Source organism: Somniosus microcephalus, chromosome 14, assembly GCF_052327205.1.
Source record: "Somniosus microcephalus isolate GS21.2 chromosome 14, FLI_Smic_1.0, whole genome shotgun sequence".
NCBI classification, from domain to species: domain Eukaryota; kingdom Metazoa; phylum Chordata; class Chondrichthyes; order Squaliformes; family Somniosidae; genus Somniosus; species Somniosus microcephalus.
In genome coordinates, this window is record NC_141000.1 from 1,137,597 (window position 1) to 1,158,442 (window position 20,846).

Below are 20,846 nucleotides of genomic sequence, written 5' to 3' on the forward strand. Positions count from 1 at the left end.
GCCAGAAGGAACTCTCATCCATACAGACAAAAGGTGTTTTTTAATGAATAAGCTAATGTATTAAACATAGTTATTTTACCCAGAGGTTGCCCCAAACCCTCAGGCCTGGTTCTGGGCTCTGGGGTCAGGTACCAATCACCTTTGGCAGGCTGTACTCACCATCTCCTGCAGAACAAACCCTAAATCCAGATGTGTGGCACTTCATAATTTGAATCATTATTTAGAGCTCTTATTTTACTCCTTTTAAAAAAGGATAGGAACTTGGTATTGCACATGAGTGGAGGGACCATTGCAGCCCATCCAGCCACCCCCAAACTTCAAAAGGAATGTCCAGTTCACTGTCTGTATCCCCCTCATTGATTTTCTTGCCAAATGCATGTCCAATTCCCTCTGAAAATGATTGATGCTAAGAACATGAGAACAGGAGTAGGCTGTTCAGTGAGATCCTGGCTGATCTGTATCTTAACTCCATTTACCCACCTTTGTTCCATATCCCTTGATACCCTTACCCAACAAAAATCCATCAATCTCAGTCTTAATTTTCAGTTGATCCCAGTATCCACAGCTTTTTGGAGGAGCGAGTCCAGATTTGCACTGCCCTAGATGGACTTCGATGTGGGGAAGTGTTAGGTTATCCACTTTGGACCTAAGAAAGATCGATCAGAGCATTTTCTAAATGATGAGAAGCTAGAAACTGTGGAGGAGCAGAGAGATTTAGGGGTTCACATACAGAAATCATTAAAAAGTAGTGGACAGGTACCAAAATAGTAATTAAAAAGGCTAATGGAATGTTGGACTTTATCCCAAAGGGGCTGTAATACAAAGGGGTGGAAGTTATGTGACAGTTGAATAAAGCTCTGGTCAGACCCCATCTGGACACTGTGTTCAGTTCTGGGCCCCGCCCCTCAGGAAGGGTATATCGGCCTCGGAGGGGGGGGCAGCGCAGATTCACCAGAATCACACCGGGGCTACAAGGGTTAAATTATGAGGACAGGTTACAAAGACTAGGCTTTTATTCCCTTGAGTATAGAAGATTAAGGGGTTATCTAATTGGGCTGTTTAAGATAATTAAAGGATTTGATAGATACAGAAAATGCTGCAAATACTCAGCAGATCAGTATTTCCAACATTTTCTGTTTTTATTTCAGATTTCCAGCATCTGCAGTATTTTGATTTTGTAAAGGATTTGATTGGGTAGACAGAGAGAAACTATTTCCTCTGGTGGGGGGAGTCCAGAACATGGGGGGATTGGGTCGATAGAGAGAAACTATTTCCTCTGGTGGGGGGAGTCCAGAACAAGGGGGGATTGGGTCGATAGAGAGAAACTATTTCCTCTGGTGGGGGGAGTCCAGAACATGGGGGGATTGGGTCGATAGAAACTATTTCCTCTGGTGAGGGGAGTCCAGAACATGGGGGGATTGGGTCGATAGAAACTATTTCCTCTGGTGGGGGGAGTCCAGAACATGGGGGGATTGGGTTGATAGAGAGAAACTATTTCCTCTGGTGAGGGGAGTCCAGAACAAGGGGGGATTGGGTCGATAGAAACTATTTCCTCTGGTGGGGGGAGTCCAGAACAAGGGGGGATTGGGTCGATAGAAACTATTTCCTCTGGTGGGGGGAGTCCAGAACATGGGGGGATTGGGTCGATAGAGAGAAACTATTTCCTCTGGTGGGGGGAGTCCAGAACAAGGGGGGATTGGGTCGATAGAGAGAAACTATTTCCTCTGGTGGGGGGAGTCCAGAACATGGGGGGATTGGGTCGATAGAAACTATTTCCTCTGGTGGGGGGAGTCCAGAACATGGGGGGATTGGGTCGATAGAAACTATTTCCTCTGGTGAGGGGAGTCCAGAACATGGGGGGATTGGGTCAATAGAAACTATTTCCTCTGGTGGGGGGAGTCCAGAACATGGGGGGATTGGGTCGATAGAAACTATTTCCTCTGGTGGGGGGAGTCCAGAACATGGGGGGATTGGGTCGATAGAAACTATTTCTTCTGGTGAGGGGAGTCCAGAACAAGGGGGGATTGGGTCGATAGAAACTATTTCCTCTGGTGAGGGGAGTCCAGAACAAGGGGGGATTGGGTCGATAGAGAGAAACTATTTCCTCTGGTGAGGGGAGTCCAGAACATGGGGGGATTGGGTCGATAGAGAGAAACTATTTCCTCTGGTGGGGGGAGTCCAGAACAAGGGGGGATTGGGTCGATAGAGAGAAACTATTTCCTCTGGTGGGGGGAGTCCAGAACATGGGGGGATTGGGTCGATAGAAACTATTTCCTCTGGTGAGGGGAGTCCAGAACAAGGGGGGATTGGGTCGATAGAAACTATTTCCTCTGGTGGGGGGAGTCCAGAACATGGGGGGATTGGGTCGATAGAAACTATTTCCTCTGGTGGGGGGAGTCCAGAACATGGGGGGATTGGGTCGATAGAAACTATTTCCTCTGGTGGGGGGAGTCCAGAACATGGGGGGATTGGGTAGATAGAAACTATTTCCTCTGGTGAGGGGAGTCCAGAACAAGGGGGGATTGGGTCGATAGAAACTATTTCCTCTGGTGGGGGGAGTCCAGAACAAGGGGGGATTGGGTCGATAGAAACTATTTCCTCTGGTGGGGGGAGTCCAGAACAAGGGGGGATTGGGTCGATAGAAACTATTTCCTCTGGTGAGGGGAGTCCAGAACATGGGGGGATTGGGTCGATAGAGAGAAACTATTTCCTCTGGTGAGGGGAGTCCAGAACATGGGGGGATTGGGTCGATAGAGAGAAACTATTTCCTCTGGTGGGGGGAGTCCAGAACATGGGGGGATTGGGTCGATAGAAACTATTTCCTCTGGTGAGGGGAGTCCAGAACATGGGGGGATTGGGTCGATAGAAACTATTTCCTCTGGTGAGGGGAGTCCAGAACAAGGGGGGATTGGGTCGATAGAGAGAAACTATTTCCTCTGGTGGGGGGAGTCCAGAACAAGGGGGGATTGGGTAGATAGAAACTATTTCCCCTGGTGAGGGGAGTCCAGAACAAGGGGGGATTGGGTCGATAGAGAGAAACTATTTCCTCTGGTGGGGGGAGTCCAGAACAAGGGGGGATTGGGTAGATAGAAACTATTTCCCCTGGTGAGGGGAGTCCAGAACAAGGGGGGATTGGGTCGATAGAGAGAAACTATTTCCTCTGGTGGGGGGAGTCCAGAACATGGGGGGATTGGGTCGATAGAAACTATTTCCTCTGGTGAGGGGAGTCCAGAACAAGGGGGGATTGGGTCGATAGAAACTATTTCCTCTGGTGGGGGGAGTCCAGAACAAGGGGGGATTGGGTCGATAGAAACTATTTCCTCTGGTGAGGGGAGTCCAGAACAAGGGGGGATTGGGTCGATAGAGAGAAACTATTTCCTCTGGTGAGGGGAGTCCAGAACAAGGGGGGATTGGGTCGATAGAAACTATTTCCTCTGGTGAGGGGAGTCCAGAACAAGGGGGGATTGGGTCGATAGAAACTATTTCCTCTGGTGAGGGGAGTCCAGAACAAGGGGGGATTGGGTCGATAGAGAGAAACTATTTCCTCTGGTGGGGGGAGTCCAGAACAAGGGGGGATTGGGTCGATAGAGAGAAACTATTTCCTCTGGTGGGGGGAGTCCAGAACATGGGGGGATTGGGTCGATAGAAACTATTTCCTCTGGTGGGGGGAGTCCAGAACATGGGGGGATTGGGTCGATAGAGAGAAACTATTTCCTCTGGTGGGGGGAGTCCAGAACAAGGGGGGATTGGGTCGATAGAAACTATTTCCTCTGGTGAGGGGAGTCCAGAACAAGGGGGGATTGGGTCGATAGAAACTATTTCCTCTGGTGAGGGGAGTCCAGAACATGGGGGGATTGGGTCGATAGAAACTATTTCCTCTGGTGAGGGGAGTCCAGAACAAGGGGGGATTGGGTCGATAGAGAGAAACTATTTCCTCTGGTGGGGGGAGTCCAGAACAAGGGGGGATTGGGTCGATAGAAACTATTTCCTCTGGTGGGGGGAGTCCAGAACATGGGGGGATTGGGTCGATAGAAACTATTTCCTCTGGTGGGGGGAGTCCAGAACAAGGGGGGATTGGGTCGATAGAAACTATTTCCTCTGGTGGGGGGAGTCCAGAACATGGGGGGATTGGGTCGATAGAGAGAAACTATTTCCTCTGGTGGGGGGAGTCCAGAACATGGGGGGATTGGGTCGATAGAAACTATTTCTTCTGGTGAGGGGAGTCCAGAACATGGGGGGATTGGGTCGATAGAAACTATTTCTTCTGGTGAGGGGAGTCCAGAACAAGGGGGGATTGGGTCGATAGAAACTATTTCCTCTGGTGGGGGGAGTCCAGAACATGGGGGGATTGGGTCGATAGAAACTATTTCCTCTGGTGAGGGGAGTCCAGAACAAGGGGGGATTGGGTCGATAGAGAGAAACTATTTCCTCTGGTGGGGGGAGTCCAGAACATGGGGGGATTGGGTCGATAGAAACTATTTCCTCTGGTGAGGGGAGTCCAGAACATGGGGGGATTGGGTCGATAGAAACTATTTCCTCTGGTGAGGGGAGTCCAGAACATGGGGGGATTGGGTCGATAGAAACTATTTCCTCTGGTGGGGGGAGTCCAGAACAAGGGGGGATTGGGTCGATAGAGAGAAACTATTTCCTCTGGTGAGGGGAGTCCAGAACATGGGGGGATTGGGTCGATAGAGAGAAACTATTTCCTCTGGTGAGGGGAGTCCAGAACATGGGGGGATTGGGTCGATAGAGAGAAACTATTTCCTCTGGTGAGGGGAGTCCAGAACATGGGGGGATTGGGTCGATAGAGAGAAACTATTTCCTCTGGTGGGGGGAGTCCAGAACATGGGGGGATTGGGTCGATAGAAACTATTTCCTCTGGTGAGGGGAGTCCAGAACAAGGGGGGATTGGGTCGATAGAAACTATTTCCTCTGGTGGGGGGAGTCCAGAACAAGGGGGGATTGGGTCGATAGAAACTATTTCCTCTGGTGGGGGGAGTCCAGAACAAGGGGGGATTGGGTCGATAGAAACTATTTCCTCTGGTGAGGGGAGTCCAGAACAAGGGGGGATTGGGTCGATAGAAACTATTTCCTCTGGTGGGGGGAGTCCAGAACAAGGGGGGATTGGGTCGATAGAAACTATTTCCTCTGGTGGGGGGAGTCCAGAACATGGGGGGATTGGGTCGATAGAAACTATTTCCTCTGGTGGGGGGAGTCCAGAACATGGGGGGATTGGGTCGATAGAAACTATTTCCTCTGGTGGGGGGAGTCCAGAACAAGGGGGGATTGGGTCGATAGAAACTATTTCCTCTGGTGGGGGGAGTCCAGAACATGGGGGGATTGGGTCGATAGAAACTATTTCCTCTGGTGAGGGGAGTCCAGAACAAGGGGGGATTGGGTCGATAGAAACTATTTCCTCTGGTGAGGGGAGTCCAGAACAAGGGGGGATTGGGTCGATAGAAACTATTTCCTCTGGTGAGGGGAGTCCAGAACAAGGGGGGATTGGGTCGATAGAAACTATTTCCTCTGGTGGGGGGAGTCCAGAACAAGGGGGGATTGGGTAGATAGAAACTATTTCCTCTGGTGAGGGGAGTCCAGAACATGGGGGGATTGGGTCGATAGAAACTATTTCCTCTGGTGGGGGGAGTCCAGAACATGGGGGGATTGGGTCGATAGAAACTATTTCCTCTGGTGGGGGGAGTCCAGAACAAGGGGGGATTGGGTCGATAGAGAGAAACTATTTCCTCTGGTGAGGGGAGTCCAGAACATGGGGGGATTGGGTCGATAGAGAGAAACTATTTCCTCTGGTGAGGGGAGTCCAGAACATGGGGGGATTGGGTCGATAGAGAGAAACTATTTCCTCTGGTGGGGGGAGTCCAGAACAAGGGGGGATTGGGTCGATAGAGAGAAACTATTTCCTCTGGTGGGGGGAGTCCAGAACATGGGGGGATTGGGTCGATAGAAACTATTTCCTCTGGTGAGGGGAGTCCAGAACAAGGGGGGATTGGGTCGATAGAGAGAAACTATTTCCTCTGGTGGGGGGAGTCCAGAACATGGGGGGATTGGGTCGATAGAAACTATTTCCTCTGGTGGGGGGAGTCCAGAACAAGGGGGGATTGGGTAGATAGAAACTATTTCCTCTGGTGAGGGGAGTCCAGAACAAGGGGGGATTGGGTAGATAGAAACTATTTCCTCTGGTGAGGGGAGTCCAGAACATGGGGGGATTGGGTCGATAGAGAGAAACTATTTCCTCTGGTGGGGGGAGTCCAGAACAAGGGGGGATTGGGTCGATAGAAACTATTTCCTCTGGTGGGGGGAGTCCAGAACATGGGGGGATTGGGTCGATAGAAACTATTTCCTCTGGTGGGGGGAGTCCAGAACATGGGGGGATTGGGTCGATAGAAACTATTTCCTCTGGTGGGGGGAGTCCAGAACATGGGGGGATTGGGTCGATAGAAACTATTTCCTCTGGTGGGGGGAGTCCAGAACAAGGGGGGATTGGGTCGATAGAAACTATTTCCTCTGGTGAGGGGAGTCCAGAACAAGGGGGGATTGGGTCGATAGAAACTATTTCCTCTGGTGGGGGGAGTCCAGAACATGGGGGGATTGGGTCGATAGAAACTATTTCCTCTGGTGGGGGGAGTCCAGAACATGGGGGGATTGGGTCGATAGAAACTATTTCCTCTGGTGAGGGGAGTCCAGAACATGGGGGGATTGGGTCGATAGAGAGAAACTATTTCCTCTGGTGGGGGGAGTCCAGAACAAGGGGGGATTGGGTCGATAGATAGAAACTATTTCCTCTGGTGGGGGGAGTCCAGAACAAGGGGGGATTGGGTAGATAGAGAGAAACTATTTCCTCTGGTGGGGGGAGTCCAGAACAAGGGGGGATTGGGTCGATAGAAACTATTTCCTCTGGTGAGGGGAGTCCAGAACAAGGGGGGATTGGGTCGATAGAAACTATTTCCTCTGGTGGGGGGAGTCCAGAACAAGGGGGGATTGGGTCGATAGAGAGAAACTATTTCCTCTGGTGAGGGGAGTCCAGAACATGGGGGGATTGGGTCGATAGAGAGAAACTATTTCCTCTGGTGAGGGGAGTCCAGAACATGGGGGGATTGGGTCGATAGAGAGAAACTATTTCCTCTGGTGAGGGGAGTCCAGAACATGGGGGGATTGGGTCGATAGAGAGAAACTATTTCCTCTGGTGGGGGGAGTCCAGAACATGGGGGGATTGGGTCGATAGAAACTATTTCCTCTGGTGAGGGGAGTCCAGAACAAGGGGGGATTGGGTCGATAGAAACTATTTCCTCTGGTGGGGGGAGTCCAGAACAAGGGGGGATTGGGTCGATAGAAACTATTTCCTCTGGTGGGGGGAGTCCAGAACATGGGGGGATTGGGTCGATAGAAACTATTTCCTCTGGTGGGGGGAGTCCAGAACATGGGGGGATTGGGTCGATAGAAACTATTTCCTCTGGTGGGGGGAGTCCAGAACAAGGGGGGATTGGGTCGATAGAAACTATTTCCTCTGGTGGGGGGAGTCCAGAACATGGGGGGATTGGGTCGATAGAAACTATTTCCTCTGGTGAGGGGAGTCCAGAACAAGGGGGGATTGGGTCGATAGAAACTATTTCCTCTGGTGAGGGGAGTCCAGAACAAGGGGGGATTGGGTCGATAGAAACTATTTCCTCTGGTGAGGGGAGTCCAGAACAAGGGGGGATTGGGTCGATAGAAACTATTTCCTCTGGTGGGGGGAGTCCAGAACAAGGGGGGATTGGGTAGATAGAAACTATTTCCTCTGGTGAGGGGAGTCCAGAACATGGGGGGATTGGGTCGATAGAAACTATTTCCTCTGGTGGGGGGAGTCCAGAACATGGGGGGATTGGGTCGATAGAAACTATTTCCTCTGGTGGGGGGAGTCCAGAACAAGGGGGGATTGGGTCGATAGAGAGAAACTATTTCCTCTGGTGAGGGGAGTCCAGAACATGGGGGGATTGGGTCGATAGAGAGAAACTATTTCCTCTGGTGAGGGGAGTCCAGAACATGGGGGGATTGGGTCGATAGAGAGAAACTATTTCCTCTGGTGGGGGGAGTCCAGAACAAGGGGGGATTGGGTCGATAGAGAGAAACTATTTCCTCTGGTGGGGGGAGTCCAGAACATGGGGGGATTGGGTCGATAGAAACTATTTCCTCTGGTGAGGGGAGTCCAGAACATGGGGGGATTGGGTCGATAGAAACTATTTCCTCTGGTGGGGGGAGTCCAGAACAAGGGGGGATTGGGTCGATAGAGAGAAACTATTTCCTCTGGTGGGGGGAGTCCAGAACATGGGGGGATTGGGTCGATAGAAACTATTTCCTCTGGTGGGGGGAGTCCAGAACAAGGGGGGATTGGGTAGATAGAAACTATTTCCTCTGGTGAGGGGAGTCCAGAACAAGGGGGGATTGGGTAGATAGAAACTATTTCCTCTGGTGAGGGGAGTCCAGAACATGGGGGGATTGGGTCGATAGAGAGAAACTATTTCCTCTGGTGGGGGGAGTCCAGAACAAGGGGGGATTGGGTCGATAGAAACTATTTCCTCTGGTGGGGGGAGTCCAGAACATGGGGGGATTGGGTCGATAGAAACTATTTCCTCTGGTGGGGGGAGTCCAGAACATGGGGGGATTGGGTCGATAGAAACTATTTCCTCTGGTGGGGGGAGTCCAGAACATGGGGGGATTGGGTCGATAGAAACTATTTCCTCTGGTGGGGGGAGTCCAGAACAAGGGGGGATTGGGTCGATAGAAACTATTTCCTCTGGTGAGGGGAGTCCAGAACAAGGGGGGATTGGGTCGATAGAAACTATTTCCTCTGGTGAGGGGAGTCCAGAACATGGGGGGATTGGGTCGATAGAAACTATTTCCTCTGGTGGGGGGAGTCCAGAACAAGGGGGGATTGGGTCGATAGAAACTATTTCCTCTGGTGAGGGGAGTCCAGAACAAGGGGGGATTGGGTCGATAGAAACTATTTCCTCTGGTGGGGGGAGTCCAGAACATGGGGGGATTGGGTCGATAGAAACTATTTCCTCTGGTGGGGGGAGTCCAGAACATGGGGGGATTGGGTCGATAGAAACTATTTCCTCTGGTGAGGGGAGTCCAGAACAAGGGGGGATTGGGTCGATAGAAACTATTTCCTCTGGTGGGGGGAGTCCAGAACAAGGGGGGATTGGGTCGATAGAGAGAAACTATTTCCTCTGGTGGGGGGAGTCCAGAACAAGGGGGGATTGGGTCGATAGATAGAAACTATTTCCTCTGGTGGGGGGAGTCCAGAACAAGGGGGGATTGGGTAGATAGAGAGAAACTATTTCCTCTGGTGGGGGGAGTCCAGAACAAGGGGGGATTGGGTCGATAGAAACTATTTCCTCTGGTGAGGGGAGTCCAGAACAAGGGGGGATTGGGTCGATAGAAACTATTTCCTCTGGTGAGGGGAGTCCAGAACATGGGGGGATTGGGTCGATAGAAACTATTTCCTCTGGTGGGGGGAGTCCAGAACATGGGGGGATTGGGTCGATAGAGAGAAACTATTTCCTCTGGTGAGGGGAGTCCAGAACATGGGGGGATTGGGTAGACAGAGAGAAACTATTTCCTCTGGTGAGGGGAGTCCAGAACAAGGGGGGATTGGGTCGATAGAAACTATTTCCTCTGGTGGGGGGAGTCCAGAACAAGGGGGGATTGGGTCGATAGAGAGAAACTATTTCCTCTGGTGGGGGGAGTCCAGAACAAGGGGGCAGAACCTTAAAATTAGAGCCAGGCCATTCAGGGGTGATGTCAGGAAGCACTTCTTCACACAAAAGATAGTGGAAATCTTTGGGTTTAGGGTTTGCTAAATAGGAGATGGTGAGTAGATCATCCCTAAAAAGCTGTTGAGACTGGGGGTCAATTGAAAATTTCAAAACTGAGATTGATAGATTTTTGTTAGGTAATTATATTATGGGTTACTGAATCAAGGCAGGTAAATGGAGTTAAGATGCAGATCAGCCATGATCTAATTGCATGGAGGAGCAGGCTAGAGGGGCTGAATGGCCTACTCTTGTTCCTATGAGTGTGGGCATGAGCATCTCTGAGCGTGCATGAGCGCGTGTGTACGAGCACGTTTGTCCTAATTTAACAGCACTGAGCACCTGCACTGTTTCAGTCCTGCAGTCCAACATCTGGTTCCCAGGTTTAAATAAGCACACATGTAATAGCAAGGCTTGGAAGTGGATTGTGAGAGGTGGCGGTTCACCTCAGGACGTTGAAGATTGGTGCCAGCAGGGGGGCAGAGCGCCAGGGAGGTCATTTGTGGCCAGCTGAAATGGTTCCGTTTAGAAAAACGCAAGTGGGCTTGACATCCAAATTATAGAAAGATCTACAGGAAATGGGTTGGCAACTCAAAATTCTTTGATAAGCCAAGTATCATTTAAAGTAGTCTGCCAGTAAATAGTTTTCAGTATCTTTATTGGATTTTTTTTAGGGTTTCTACATCACATGATAAAAAGGGGCTAATACTCCACATGAACCTCCTCCCAACCTCTTCATCTCACCCTATCAGCATATCCTTCTATTCCTTTCTCCCTCATGTGCTTATCTAGCTTCCCCTTAAATGCACCAGTTTCACCATTCAATTCGATCATGGCTGATCTGTACCTCAACCCCATTTACCCATCTTTGCTCCATATCCCTTGATACCCTTACCTCACCAAATCAATTGATCTCAGTCTTGAAATTTTCAATTGTCCCAGCATCCACAGCTTTTTGGGGGACCGAGATCCAGATTTCTACTACCCTTTGTGTGGGAAAAGTGCTTCCTGATTTCACTCCTTAAATGACCTGGCTCTAATTTAAATATTATGCCTTCTTGTTCTGGATTCGCCCACCAGAAGAAATAGTTTATCGGTATTTACCCTATTGAATCCTTTAATCATTTTAAACACCCTCAACCTTCTAAACTCAAGCTTATGCAACCTGTCCTCATAATTTAACCCTTTAAGCCCTGGTATCATGCTGTGAATCTGCACTGTAGCCTTTCCAAGGCCAATATATCTTTCCTGAGGCGCGGTGCCAAAAACCGAACACAATACTCCAGATGGGGCCTGACCAAGGCTCTCTACAATTGAAGCATCACTTCCTCACTTTGGAATTCCACCCTTCCCACTCCCTCCGCTTGGGATCAAGGCCAACATTCCATGAGCCTTTTTGATTACTTTTTGTACCTACATTACAACAGTGACTACACTTCTGAAAGTACTTCATTGGCTGTAAAGCGCTTTGGGACGTCCTGTGTTCATGAAAGGTGCTATAGCAATGCAAGTCTTCCTTCCTTTGTGCACTAGCTTTTAGTGATTTGTGTACATGGGACACTCATCCTTTTGCTTCTCCACAACTCTTAGCCTCTTACTGTGAAGAAAATATTTCAATTTGCCTTTCTCAGATCCAGAGTGGATGACCTTGCACTTCTCCACTCACTCAGTCTGTCCATGTCCCTTTGTATCTTCCTGCTCCCATCCACACAACTTGCTGTGCCTTCTAACTTAGTGTCATCTGCAAACTTAGATATACAACTCTCTATTCCTTCATCCAAGTCATTGATATATATGGTGAAAAGCTGTGGCCCCAGTACAGATCCCTGGGAAACACCACTTGTCACGTCCCTCAATCAGAGAATGAACCCTTTATCCCTAATCTATGTCTCCGACCTCCCAACCAATTAGCGACCTATTTCACAAGGTTACCTCCAGTTCTGTGCACTTTCCTTTTTGCGAATAATCTCCTGTGTGAAACCTTATCAAATGACTTCTGGATGTAATCTAGAAGTAGGGTTTCATGCTCATGATTGCATGTAACCATCCATCAACCTTTTCAGAAGATTTTATTAATAGTCTAGATTGGCTTCTGCACAGCCACGGCCATGAAACATCTTACCTCCGTAGTTGGGCAGTAACGGTGAGCTAGGTTCAGTCCTTCCTTCCTTTCAGGCCATTCTCCGCATGTTAAATTACAGAAGTACTTTTTGCAACTTTAAAATCAAGTTCCTTTTTGGTTTCCCTGCTCAAAGTTTTTCTCTTGAAAGTTTAGGAAAATACAGGCCCATCTGACCAGTCCCAAAAACTGATACCCCTCAATCGCCCGCTCCCTCATTTCTCCCTGTTATTGACTGTCCCCTAGACAGTACATTCTCACTGTTAGAGTATCTGTAACAGTGATGTTGGCCCCCTTTTATACTTTCTTCAAGTTCTCCAGTGTCATGTCTATGAATGATTCATAGAGCCCGCCCTCTCTTTCAATCGCTTATGACAGTTGTCTGAGTCTGTTATGCCGAGCGGTTGGTTTTGTTTCTAAACATAGAATCTCACTGCCCATTTGGCATTTCCTGTGCCTGTATTAAAAAAAACTTCAGTTATCCTTTAGAAAGGAAAGAATTACAGACTCACAGCACCTTCAGGTCAAATGCAGATACATGTCAGCACACTCAAAATTCCACTGTGTTTCACTGTCGGTGCCATTTCAGATCGTACCTCAAAGCGCCCCTCAATAATATTTTGACGTGCTAGGATTTCATTATAGGGGTAGGTTTGCGAGGATAGGCTCCTGATGCGAAGCCTCATTCGACAGAAGCACAGGTCAACATTCTGGGCTCTTACTTCATTATAGAGCCAGTTCTGTGACTGTCTAGTGAGGCTCCACAACAGGAACTCGCCTAGCAAAATATCATTTGTATGATATGTCTCTCGTTGTGAATGCCCGATTGAGCTGGTTTCCACATAGCACATTTCGGTGAGGAGCTACTGGATTAAAGCTTCAAATCACAGCATTACAGACATGGCCTTGTCAGTTATAGCAAACATGTTCATGTCTCGAGAGATGCAAGGATGTCCCATGCTCAAAGGGTCAATACAATAACAATCGTTTGCATGAAAAAGCTACCTGGTGATGGGCTAGATGAATGTAACTGTTATTGACCTCACCCTCTTTGCCAGCACTGCTAGCTCCTCTGCTATTTCCCACTCTTGCTTAACCTTTGCTTATGAAGCATGGAGGAATTAAGGGGCTTTTGCTCTTGACTTTGGTAGTTCAAAAATGGGGCACAGATGAAGTTGCTTCTTGGCTGGAGCTGCTCAGCTTGGGAGAATACAAAGAACGCTTCATCCGTCATGACATCCGAGGCTCTGAGCTATTGCACCTGGAAAGGCGTGATCTGAAGGTACTTCCTTTAAAGACCTTTATGCTACTTTTTCCCTTGCATTTGTGCCCTTCCATGTTCTCTGCTGTGCTTTGGCTTGGCTTGCTGTATGTGATCGAGTGATGAAGCTTAATTAATATCTGCCAAACTGATTGTCACTGTTGTTGGATGTGTGCATGTTAAGCAGCTGAACATGGTCTCTCCACAAGGCATTTTGCATTGTACCTGAAAGTACCTTCCTTTCGACTCTACCCCATTATATGTAGGAGGAGATGCACAAAATACCATGTGGTGATGCACCTTTGGGCAGGGCAATGCTGGATTTCATAGAAGATGATTAAATGTCTATATTTGTGCATCTCTTTCTGCTCTCTGTTTTGCCTGTTGTCTGTACTTTTCCCACCTTTTACTCTCCTTTTGTTTTTTAGTCTCTCATCCCTGATTGCCTCCATGGTGCTTGCTGTGTCTGGCTGAATGGTCAGGAGGCGTTGGTGCAGTTCCGGGACTGGGCCATCAGGATAGAATGGGTTGGGCCATTTCCCACAGTGAGATTAGACAGTGTAACATTAATGCCTTTCAAACTATCACCCACCATTTAGGCTGTTAGACAAAGATTTAACGGCTGCCACTTGAACTTGAGTTATCTGCTGATCCTCTCAAACCCACTTACATAGAATTACAATGAATCTACAGCACAGACACAGGCCCCTTGGCCTAACTGGTCTATGCCGGTGTTTCTGCTCCACACGAGCCTCCTCCCACACCTATTCATCTAACCCTATCAGCATATCCTTCTATTCTTTTCTCCCTCACATGCTTATCTAGCTTCTTAAATGGATCTATGCTCTTCGCTTCAACCACTCCCTGTGGTAGCGAGTTCCATATTCTCATCACTCTCTGGGGAAAGAAGTTTCTCCTGAATTCCCTACTGGATTTAATTGTGACTATCTTCTATTTATGGCCCCTAGTTTTGGACTCGCCGATAAGTGGAAACATCTTCTCTATGTCTACCCTATCAAACCCCTTCATCATTTTAAAGACTCTATCAGGTCGCCCCTCAGCCTTTTCTTTCTAGAGAAAAGAGCCCCAGCCTGTTCATTATTTCCTGATACTTAAAATCTCTCAGTCCTAGTGTCATCCTTGTTAATCTTTTCTGCACTTTCTCCAGTGTCTATCTATCCTTTTTATAACAGAGACCAGAACTCGTGCACAGTACTCAGTGTGGTCTAACCAAGGATTTATATAAGTTTAACATAACTTCTTTGTTTTTGAATTCTATTCCTTTAGAAATGAACCCCAGTATTTTGTTCGCATTTTTTAATAGCCTCATTAACCTGTGTTGCTACTTTTAGTCATTTGTGACTCTGTACCCCTAGATCCCTTTGTGGCTCTACCCCATTCAGACTCACTTTTCCTGAATCAAGCTCCAAAAGACTAAGGGGTAAAAATTGGGTAGCGTCCTGAAAATGTTGGCGCCCCCGCAGCCGATTTTCCCAGGTAGCACCCCGAGAGGGAGGAGGGGCGCTACTGGAAGCGCCCCGCGTCCCTCTTGGGGCGCTGCGAGCCAATATCGCGGGGCTACGTGCTGCAGTGCCACGCGCTGCGGCATGCCGCGCCACGGTACTGCAGGCCTTCCTTCCCTTATTAAAGGGGAGGGGCCTGGCGAAGCGCGTCCCGGCGCCCAGCTGGGCCACCAGGGATCGGGAGTGCTGGCAAACGAGCCCGGCACTCGAGCAGTGCCGGGCTCACGGAGAGCAGCCGGCACCCCACGGGGGGGCTTCACAGGGACAGCAACGGGGTCAGGTGCTGGCAAGCGGCCAGCAACAAAAATGGCCGCCCGCCACCTCCCCTTTAACTAGCGCCGCCCCGGCCGCAGGTAGGCCCCCCTGACCCTGGCGTACATAGCGTCCGGCGGTAAGTCAGGGGACGCCACCCAATATTACAACCAGCGGCGCAGCGCCGCCGCTAACTTCCCGTTGAATTTCGCAGGAGGCGTTAGCAGCGCCACACCCAGGCGCTAGTTGATTTGCGCCGGGCGCTAGCGGGAGGCGCAAATCAACCGAATTTAGCCCCCTAATTCCCTGACACTCAATGCCTTGTTCCTAAAAGAAGATTGTTGATAATTGCGGGAGTAATGGCAAATAAACAGGAACATAGGAACAGGAGTCGACCATTCAGCCCCTCGAGCATGTTCCGCCATTCAATTAGATCATGGCTAATCTGTATTTTAACTCCTCACACAGGCCTCTGGTTAAAATAGCAGTGGGGCCCGAATTGCATCGTCAGAGCCCGATCTGCATATTTGAAGAAGGACCCCGCCAGTGGCTGTACCTCTTGCCTGCTCAGAGGAGCAGGTTAAAATCGGCACCTGCAGAATCAGTGTGGGACATCAGCCGTTGAGTCCAGTGGGACCCTGGAGTTTAACGGCCCCTTTGGTTTCCTGTCCATCAACCAGCTTTCTATCCAGGCTGCTATACTTCCGCTTGTACCATATGCCTGAATCTCTTTAACAACCCTCTTGTGAGACACCTTATCAAATGCCTGCTGCAAGTTAATTAATATGACATTTACTACATTTCCTTTATCTTCCAAAAGAAACTTAAATTCTTCAAACTTGACTTGCTTTTATCAAATCTGTGCTGGCTGTCCTTGGTTGACCCATGCATTTCTAAATGTTCACTAATTTGATCTTGAATTAAGGATTCTAAGAGTTTGCCCGCAGCTTACAGTAGAGTAACTGGTGTAGTTACCTGGATAATCCAGCACTCCTTTCTTGAACAGAGGTGTTACATTGACTGCTCTCTAGTACTGTGGCACAATTGACATTTTTAAGGAGGATTGGGGAAAAAAAGCAGAAATAAGTGACCTTGGTGATGGATAGAATCTGGGGCTTGAAGCTAAGCTCAGGGTTGAACAGGATACCAAGGTAGTACAGCATCTGGTTGAACAGGAGTGAGCGGCTGGTAAGGGGTCAGGGGTGGGGGCGCGGTGGAGTCAGGATCATGGGTAGAGTTTTTAAGAACTAAATAGGTTGATCCTACGCTCTGGAAGTCTTTCTTTAAATATCTCCACCTTGTTACCACTCTTCCACCTCCAAAAGCCTTCTCAAAGCCTTTAGTCATGTTCTTTGTCATCTCCCTTCACTTTCTCCTCTCTGTTTCTCCTCTGAAATGCCTTGGCATATTCACCACATTAAAGGCTCAATATAAGTAGGCTCAGTATTGTGGTGTCTGTCGTGCCCAATAGAAACTTGGCTGGGACTGTCCAAACTCATGTAATATAGGCTGCTTAAAGCAATTGAACCCCAGATTGCAAGAGTGAAATGGAAGTTCAACAGCTCACAGCACCAACCAAACCCCGTGCAGTTTATTCCGAGAATCATCGCTCCCCCTTTGAATTGTCCTAAGCTTCCTTTCCAGCAGACACTTTGCCTCCAAACACACTGGCCCCGATTTTCTGCCAGCCGTCGGGCGGCTTTTCATGCGGGCCGGGGCCGAAAATCGCCAAAATAGGGGGTCGCGACCCCCCCCTGCCTGATTCCCCGCCCCGTCCGACTTTTGGACCGCCGTTTCTCCGCGACCCGAATCAGTCCCGCCCGCCGCTGGCGGAACTGGCCGTTGGGACCCTGATCACCAATTATTGGCATGTTTAATGCCATTTTAGGGGGCCCTTGTGATTTTCAGGGGTTCCCCACGCTAAACACACCTGCGGGGAACCCCGCTGATGAAACCTGGCGTGACGCTTGCCGGCTTGCTTGCTCTCAGCTGCAGGTCATTCGGGAAAGCTGCGATTTAAAGGGACAGCACTTGTATGTTGAAGGACCTTGTTGTTGAAGGCTTGGGGCTACTTCTTCAAGGCTTAGGCACAGCTGTGGAAGGTTGGAGCCTCACACACTTCTCCAATGCGATCTCCTGGGAAGCCCCTCTCGCCAACCTCACTCAGCGCTTCCTCAGCGGAGGCATCTACCAGAAGCGTGGGACGCCTTTTCTTCCTTCCCTTCTTGCCATTAGAGGATCTCCAGCAGCAGAGGCGGCAGCAGCAGAACCAGGAACAGCATGATGAGCACCAGGAGCACCAGGCTGCTGCTCACTCACCTGAAGCTGCACAGACCAGAAGGGGCCAGCGCTTGGAAGTGGCTTGAGAGCACCTTGCTGCGCTTGAGGGGGCCATGGGGACCCGTATCTGCACTGGCAGTCCTACTCAGAAGGACTTCCATGAAGGTCTGGTTTCTCTGTTCAATAGATGGCCAACGCTCCTCAAGAGATGTCATTCTCTTATGAGCACTCACCATGTTTTCCGTACCCTGGCGAGTTATCTCCTCCATGGAGGTTGCCAACCTTTCCATGGTGATGCGTTCCTGCGCCAATGACTCCACAAAGGCTCTGCTCATGGTCGCTATGGACTCCTCCATTCGCTCCGCACTCGCAGCGACCCTGGAGACAAAACCTGCCAGAGACTCCTGCATCTGTGCATGGAGATCCATCACCTCTTCTCTTGCGGATGGACCCAGAGGCAGAGGGTCGACATGCAGCGCAGCTGAGCTGAGCTGGCAGAGTCCTGCGCCCTCCGACGAGGACTCTCCACTGCTGTCCCTGTCTCCAGAATCTGCTCAGGCTCACTTGTGAGCTGTGAAACACCAGGTGACAACACTACTCTATGTCCTGAAGGTGCCCCCGAAGTGTGAGTGTCTGCACTGGTGCTGGGTGCGCTTACTTCTGCTGACGCTGCGCCCTCAGTGGTTGGAGCTTCCTCTGAGGAGTCTGGCTGCACAGCCTCTTCCTCCTCCACAGTGAGGACGGGGGCTCTGGATGGTCCTGTGGGGGAGTAGAGGAAGGGGTTAGAGATGTGATGCCAAGGCTACATGCACATTCAAGTTGACATCTGCTGACACCTGCATCCATGCAGCCTTGGTCTCAGTGGGAGGCCTCTTCCTGCCTGACCTAGGGAAGAGGACCTCCCTGTGGGCCCTAACCCCATCCAATAATGCCTGCAGTGAAGCTTCGTCGAATTTGGAGGCAGCTCGGGGTCTGACACTGACCACAACTGCTGCAGGCTCCTCTGCCATCCTGCATGGTTCATTTGGAAGCCAACAGAGGAAGCAATGCTTGCTGTGGACCTTGAAAGCACCACGAATGATGACATCATACTGTGGGGCTTCCTGACTGGAAATGGACAATTAGCAAGGCTGCCCACACGCTGGAAATTAATTGGCCACTTGAGGGAAAATTGCGTGCAGCTGGCTGACCCATTTTTTTGTGTGTCAGAACCCCACATTCGGGGGAATCCGACCATTTCCCACACAATCCACAAAATCGGGCCCACTGTTTCTGCAAGGATCACTGGGGGCTAACGGGGTGCAAATCAACTAGCGCCTGGGCGCGGCGCCGCTAACGCCTCCCGCAAAATTCGGCGGGAGGTTAGTGGTGGCGTTAATGCGGCGCTGCGCTGCCGGCAATGACATCATTGCCGTGCAAAGTGCCCCGGCTGTAATATTAGGTGGCGCCCCCCCCCCCCCGACTTACCATGGACACTATGTCTGCCGGGGTCAGGTGGGCCTACCTGCGGCTGGGGCGGCGCTAGTTCAAGGGGAGGTGACGGGCGGCCATTTTTGTTGCTGTCCGCCAGCACTCCCAATCCCTGGTGGCCCAGCTGGGCGCCGGGACGCACTGCGCCAGGCCCCTCCCCTTTAAGGAGGGGAGGAAGGCCTGCAGGATGTGTGGCGCTGTGGCACGTAGTGCCGCGATATTGGCTCGCAGCGCTCCAAGAGGGACGCGGGGCGCTTCCAGTAGCACCCCTCCTCCCTCTTGGGGTGCTACCTGGTAAAATCAGCCGCGGGGGCACTAACTTTTTCGGGGCGCTACCCAATTTTTACCCCACTGTCTTTTGTCTCCATTATTTCCACTGAGATCACACCTTTTCAGCAGGTGTAAGCAGATAATGCCACTTTTTGATTGCTCACTGTGCTGAGCCCCTGCACTGAAGAGCAAGCCTGGGATGAATAGAATTCAACTGAGGCAAGCGGGAGATTTAAGAAACAGCCAGGCACAGGCTCAAATCTGTAACAGCGACAGCAGCTTGCATTTATATAGTGCTCCTTGTGTGCAGGAAAATGTCTCAAAGCACTGCACAATAAGGTGGACACAGAAAAGAGAGGGAAAATTGGAGCGGATAGGATGGGGAACCAACGGCTTGGTCAAAGAGGAGGGTTTTGAGGAGGTTTTTTGAAAACAGGGAGGAAGATAGCAAGGCAGAGGGAACTGGATAAACTGTTCCTAATGGCAGGAGCGTGTGGCTGAATAAACGGCCACCAGCGGTGGGCTGGAGGGAGTGAAGGATGAGAAGAAGCCTAGTGTATGAGAAGCAGGAGGTGTATGTGGAGACATATGGCGGGATATCACTAAATGAGGGTACATAGGAGCAGGAATACGCCATTCAGCCCCTTTAGGTTGTTCCGTCATTCGATTAGATCATGGCTGATTATATCATAACTCCATTTACCCGCCTTGGTTCCATATCCCTTAATACCCTTGCCTAACAAAAATTATCAATCTCAGTTTTGAAATTTTCAATTGACCCCTAGCCTCAACAGCTTCTTGGGGGAGAGAGTTCCACATTTCCACTACCCTTTGTGTGAAGAGGTTCTTCCTGGCATCACCCCTGAACGGCCTGGCTCTAATTTTAAGGGTATGCCCCTTTGTTCTGGATTCCCCCACCAGAGGAAATAGTTACCTTATCAACTCCTATAATCGTCTGAAGCACCTCAATTATATTACCCCTTAATCTTCTATACAAAGTGAGGTAAGGGTAAGGAGAAGCCATGGAGAGATTTGTAAACTAGCATGAGAATATTGCAATTGACACGATGGAGCACAGGGCACTATATGACCTTGGAGAGGGCGGGGGTGATGGGAGCGTGGGGACATGAGCTACAGTGTTCTAAATGACCTGAACCTTGCAGAGAGGCCAGCCAGGAGGGCATTAGAGCAGTTGAACTTTGAGGTAATGAAGGCCTGATGTAGGAAGGGGAGAGGTAGGGGTGAAAGTGAGCAATAATGCAGAGGTAGGAGAAAGCAGTTTTGGTAATGGAGTAGATGTGGAGGAGGAGGCTGAGCTCAGGGTCGAACAGGATGGTAAGGTTCTGCCTCAGCTTGAGTTGGCACCCTAGAGAATTGCGGCCAGAGGCTCACAAGTGTTGAAAAGCATGGTCTCCGTCTTCTTGAGATTCAGCTGGGGTAAGTTCTGGTTCATCCAGGTCTTCATATCAGACAGACTATTGAGAGTATGGCAGCAACCTTTAGGTCAATGGAGGAGGTAACCAAATAGAGCACGCAGTGTGTCATCAATATAAATGTGGAAACTGATCCCATTTTTCCAGAGAAGGCCACCAAAAGGTAGCAAGTAGATATTAAAGATAAGGGGACCAAGGATGGACCTGTGGGGTCCACTAGAGATGTCTATACAAGCAGAGGAGAAGCCACTGGCAGCACCGTGGTGCCTGCCTCAAGTTGAGATAGAACTGTAGTCCAGAGGCAGACTGCAGAGGCAGAGACATTGGAGGAGGACGGAGTGATCAGTGGTGTTGAAAGTAGCAGCGAGGTTGAGGAAGTGGAGTAAAAACAGGGAGCCAAAGCTACAAGCACAAAGAATGTCGTTAATA

General features: G+C 49.9%; 2 protein-coding genes across 5 annotated transcripts in view; one reads left to right on the forward strand and one right to left on the reverse strand.

Moving 5' to 3' along the window:
- Positions 1-20,846, forward strand: part of dgkh (diacylglycerol kinase, eta) — a 532,784-nt gene that overhangs the window by 494,603 nt on the left and 17,335 nt on the right. For 3 of the 4 annotated variants that reach the window (XM_086006091.1, XM_086006093.1, XM_086006094.1), the window contains one exon: positions 13,080-13,210. The exons of the other annotated variant lie outside the window; for it this stretch is intronic. In XM_086006091.1, coding sequence (XP_085862217.1) covers positions 13,080-13,210 — 131 coding nt within the window. The remainder of the gene's footprint in view (positions 1-13,079; positions 13,211-20,846) is intronic. 4 annotated transcript variants of the gene reach the window in all.
- Positions 1-20,846, reverse strand: part of LOC147107238 (uncharacterized) — a 35,585-nt gene that overhangs the window by 4,734 nt on the left and 10,005 nt on the right. The window lies entirely within an intron of this gene.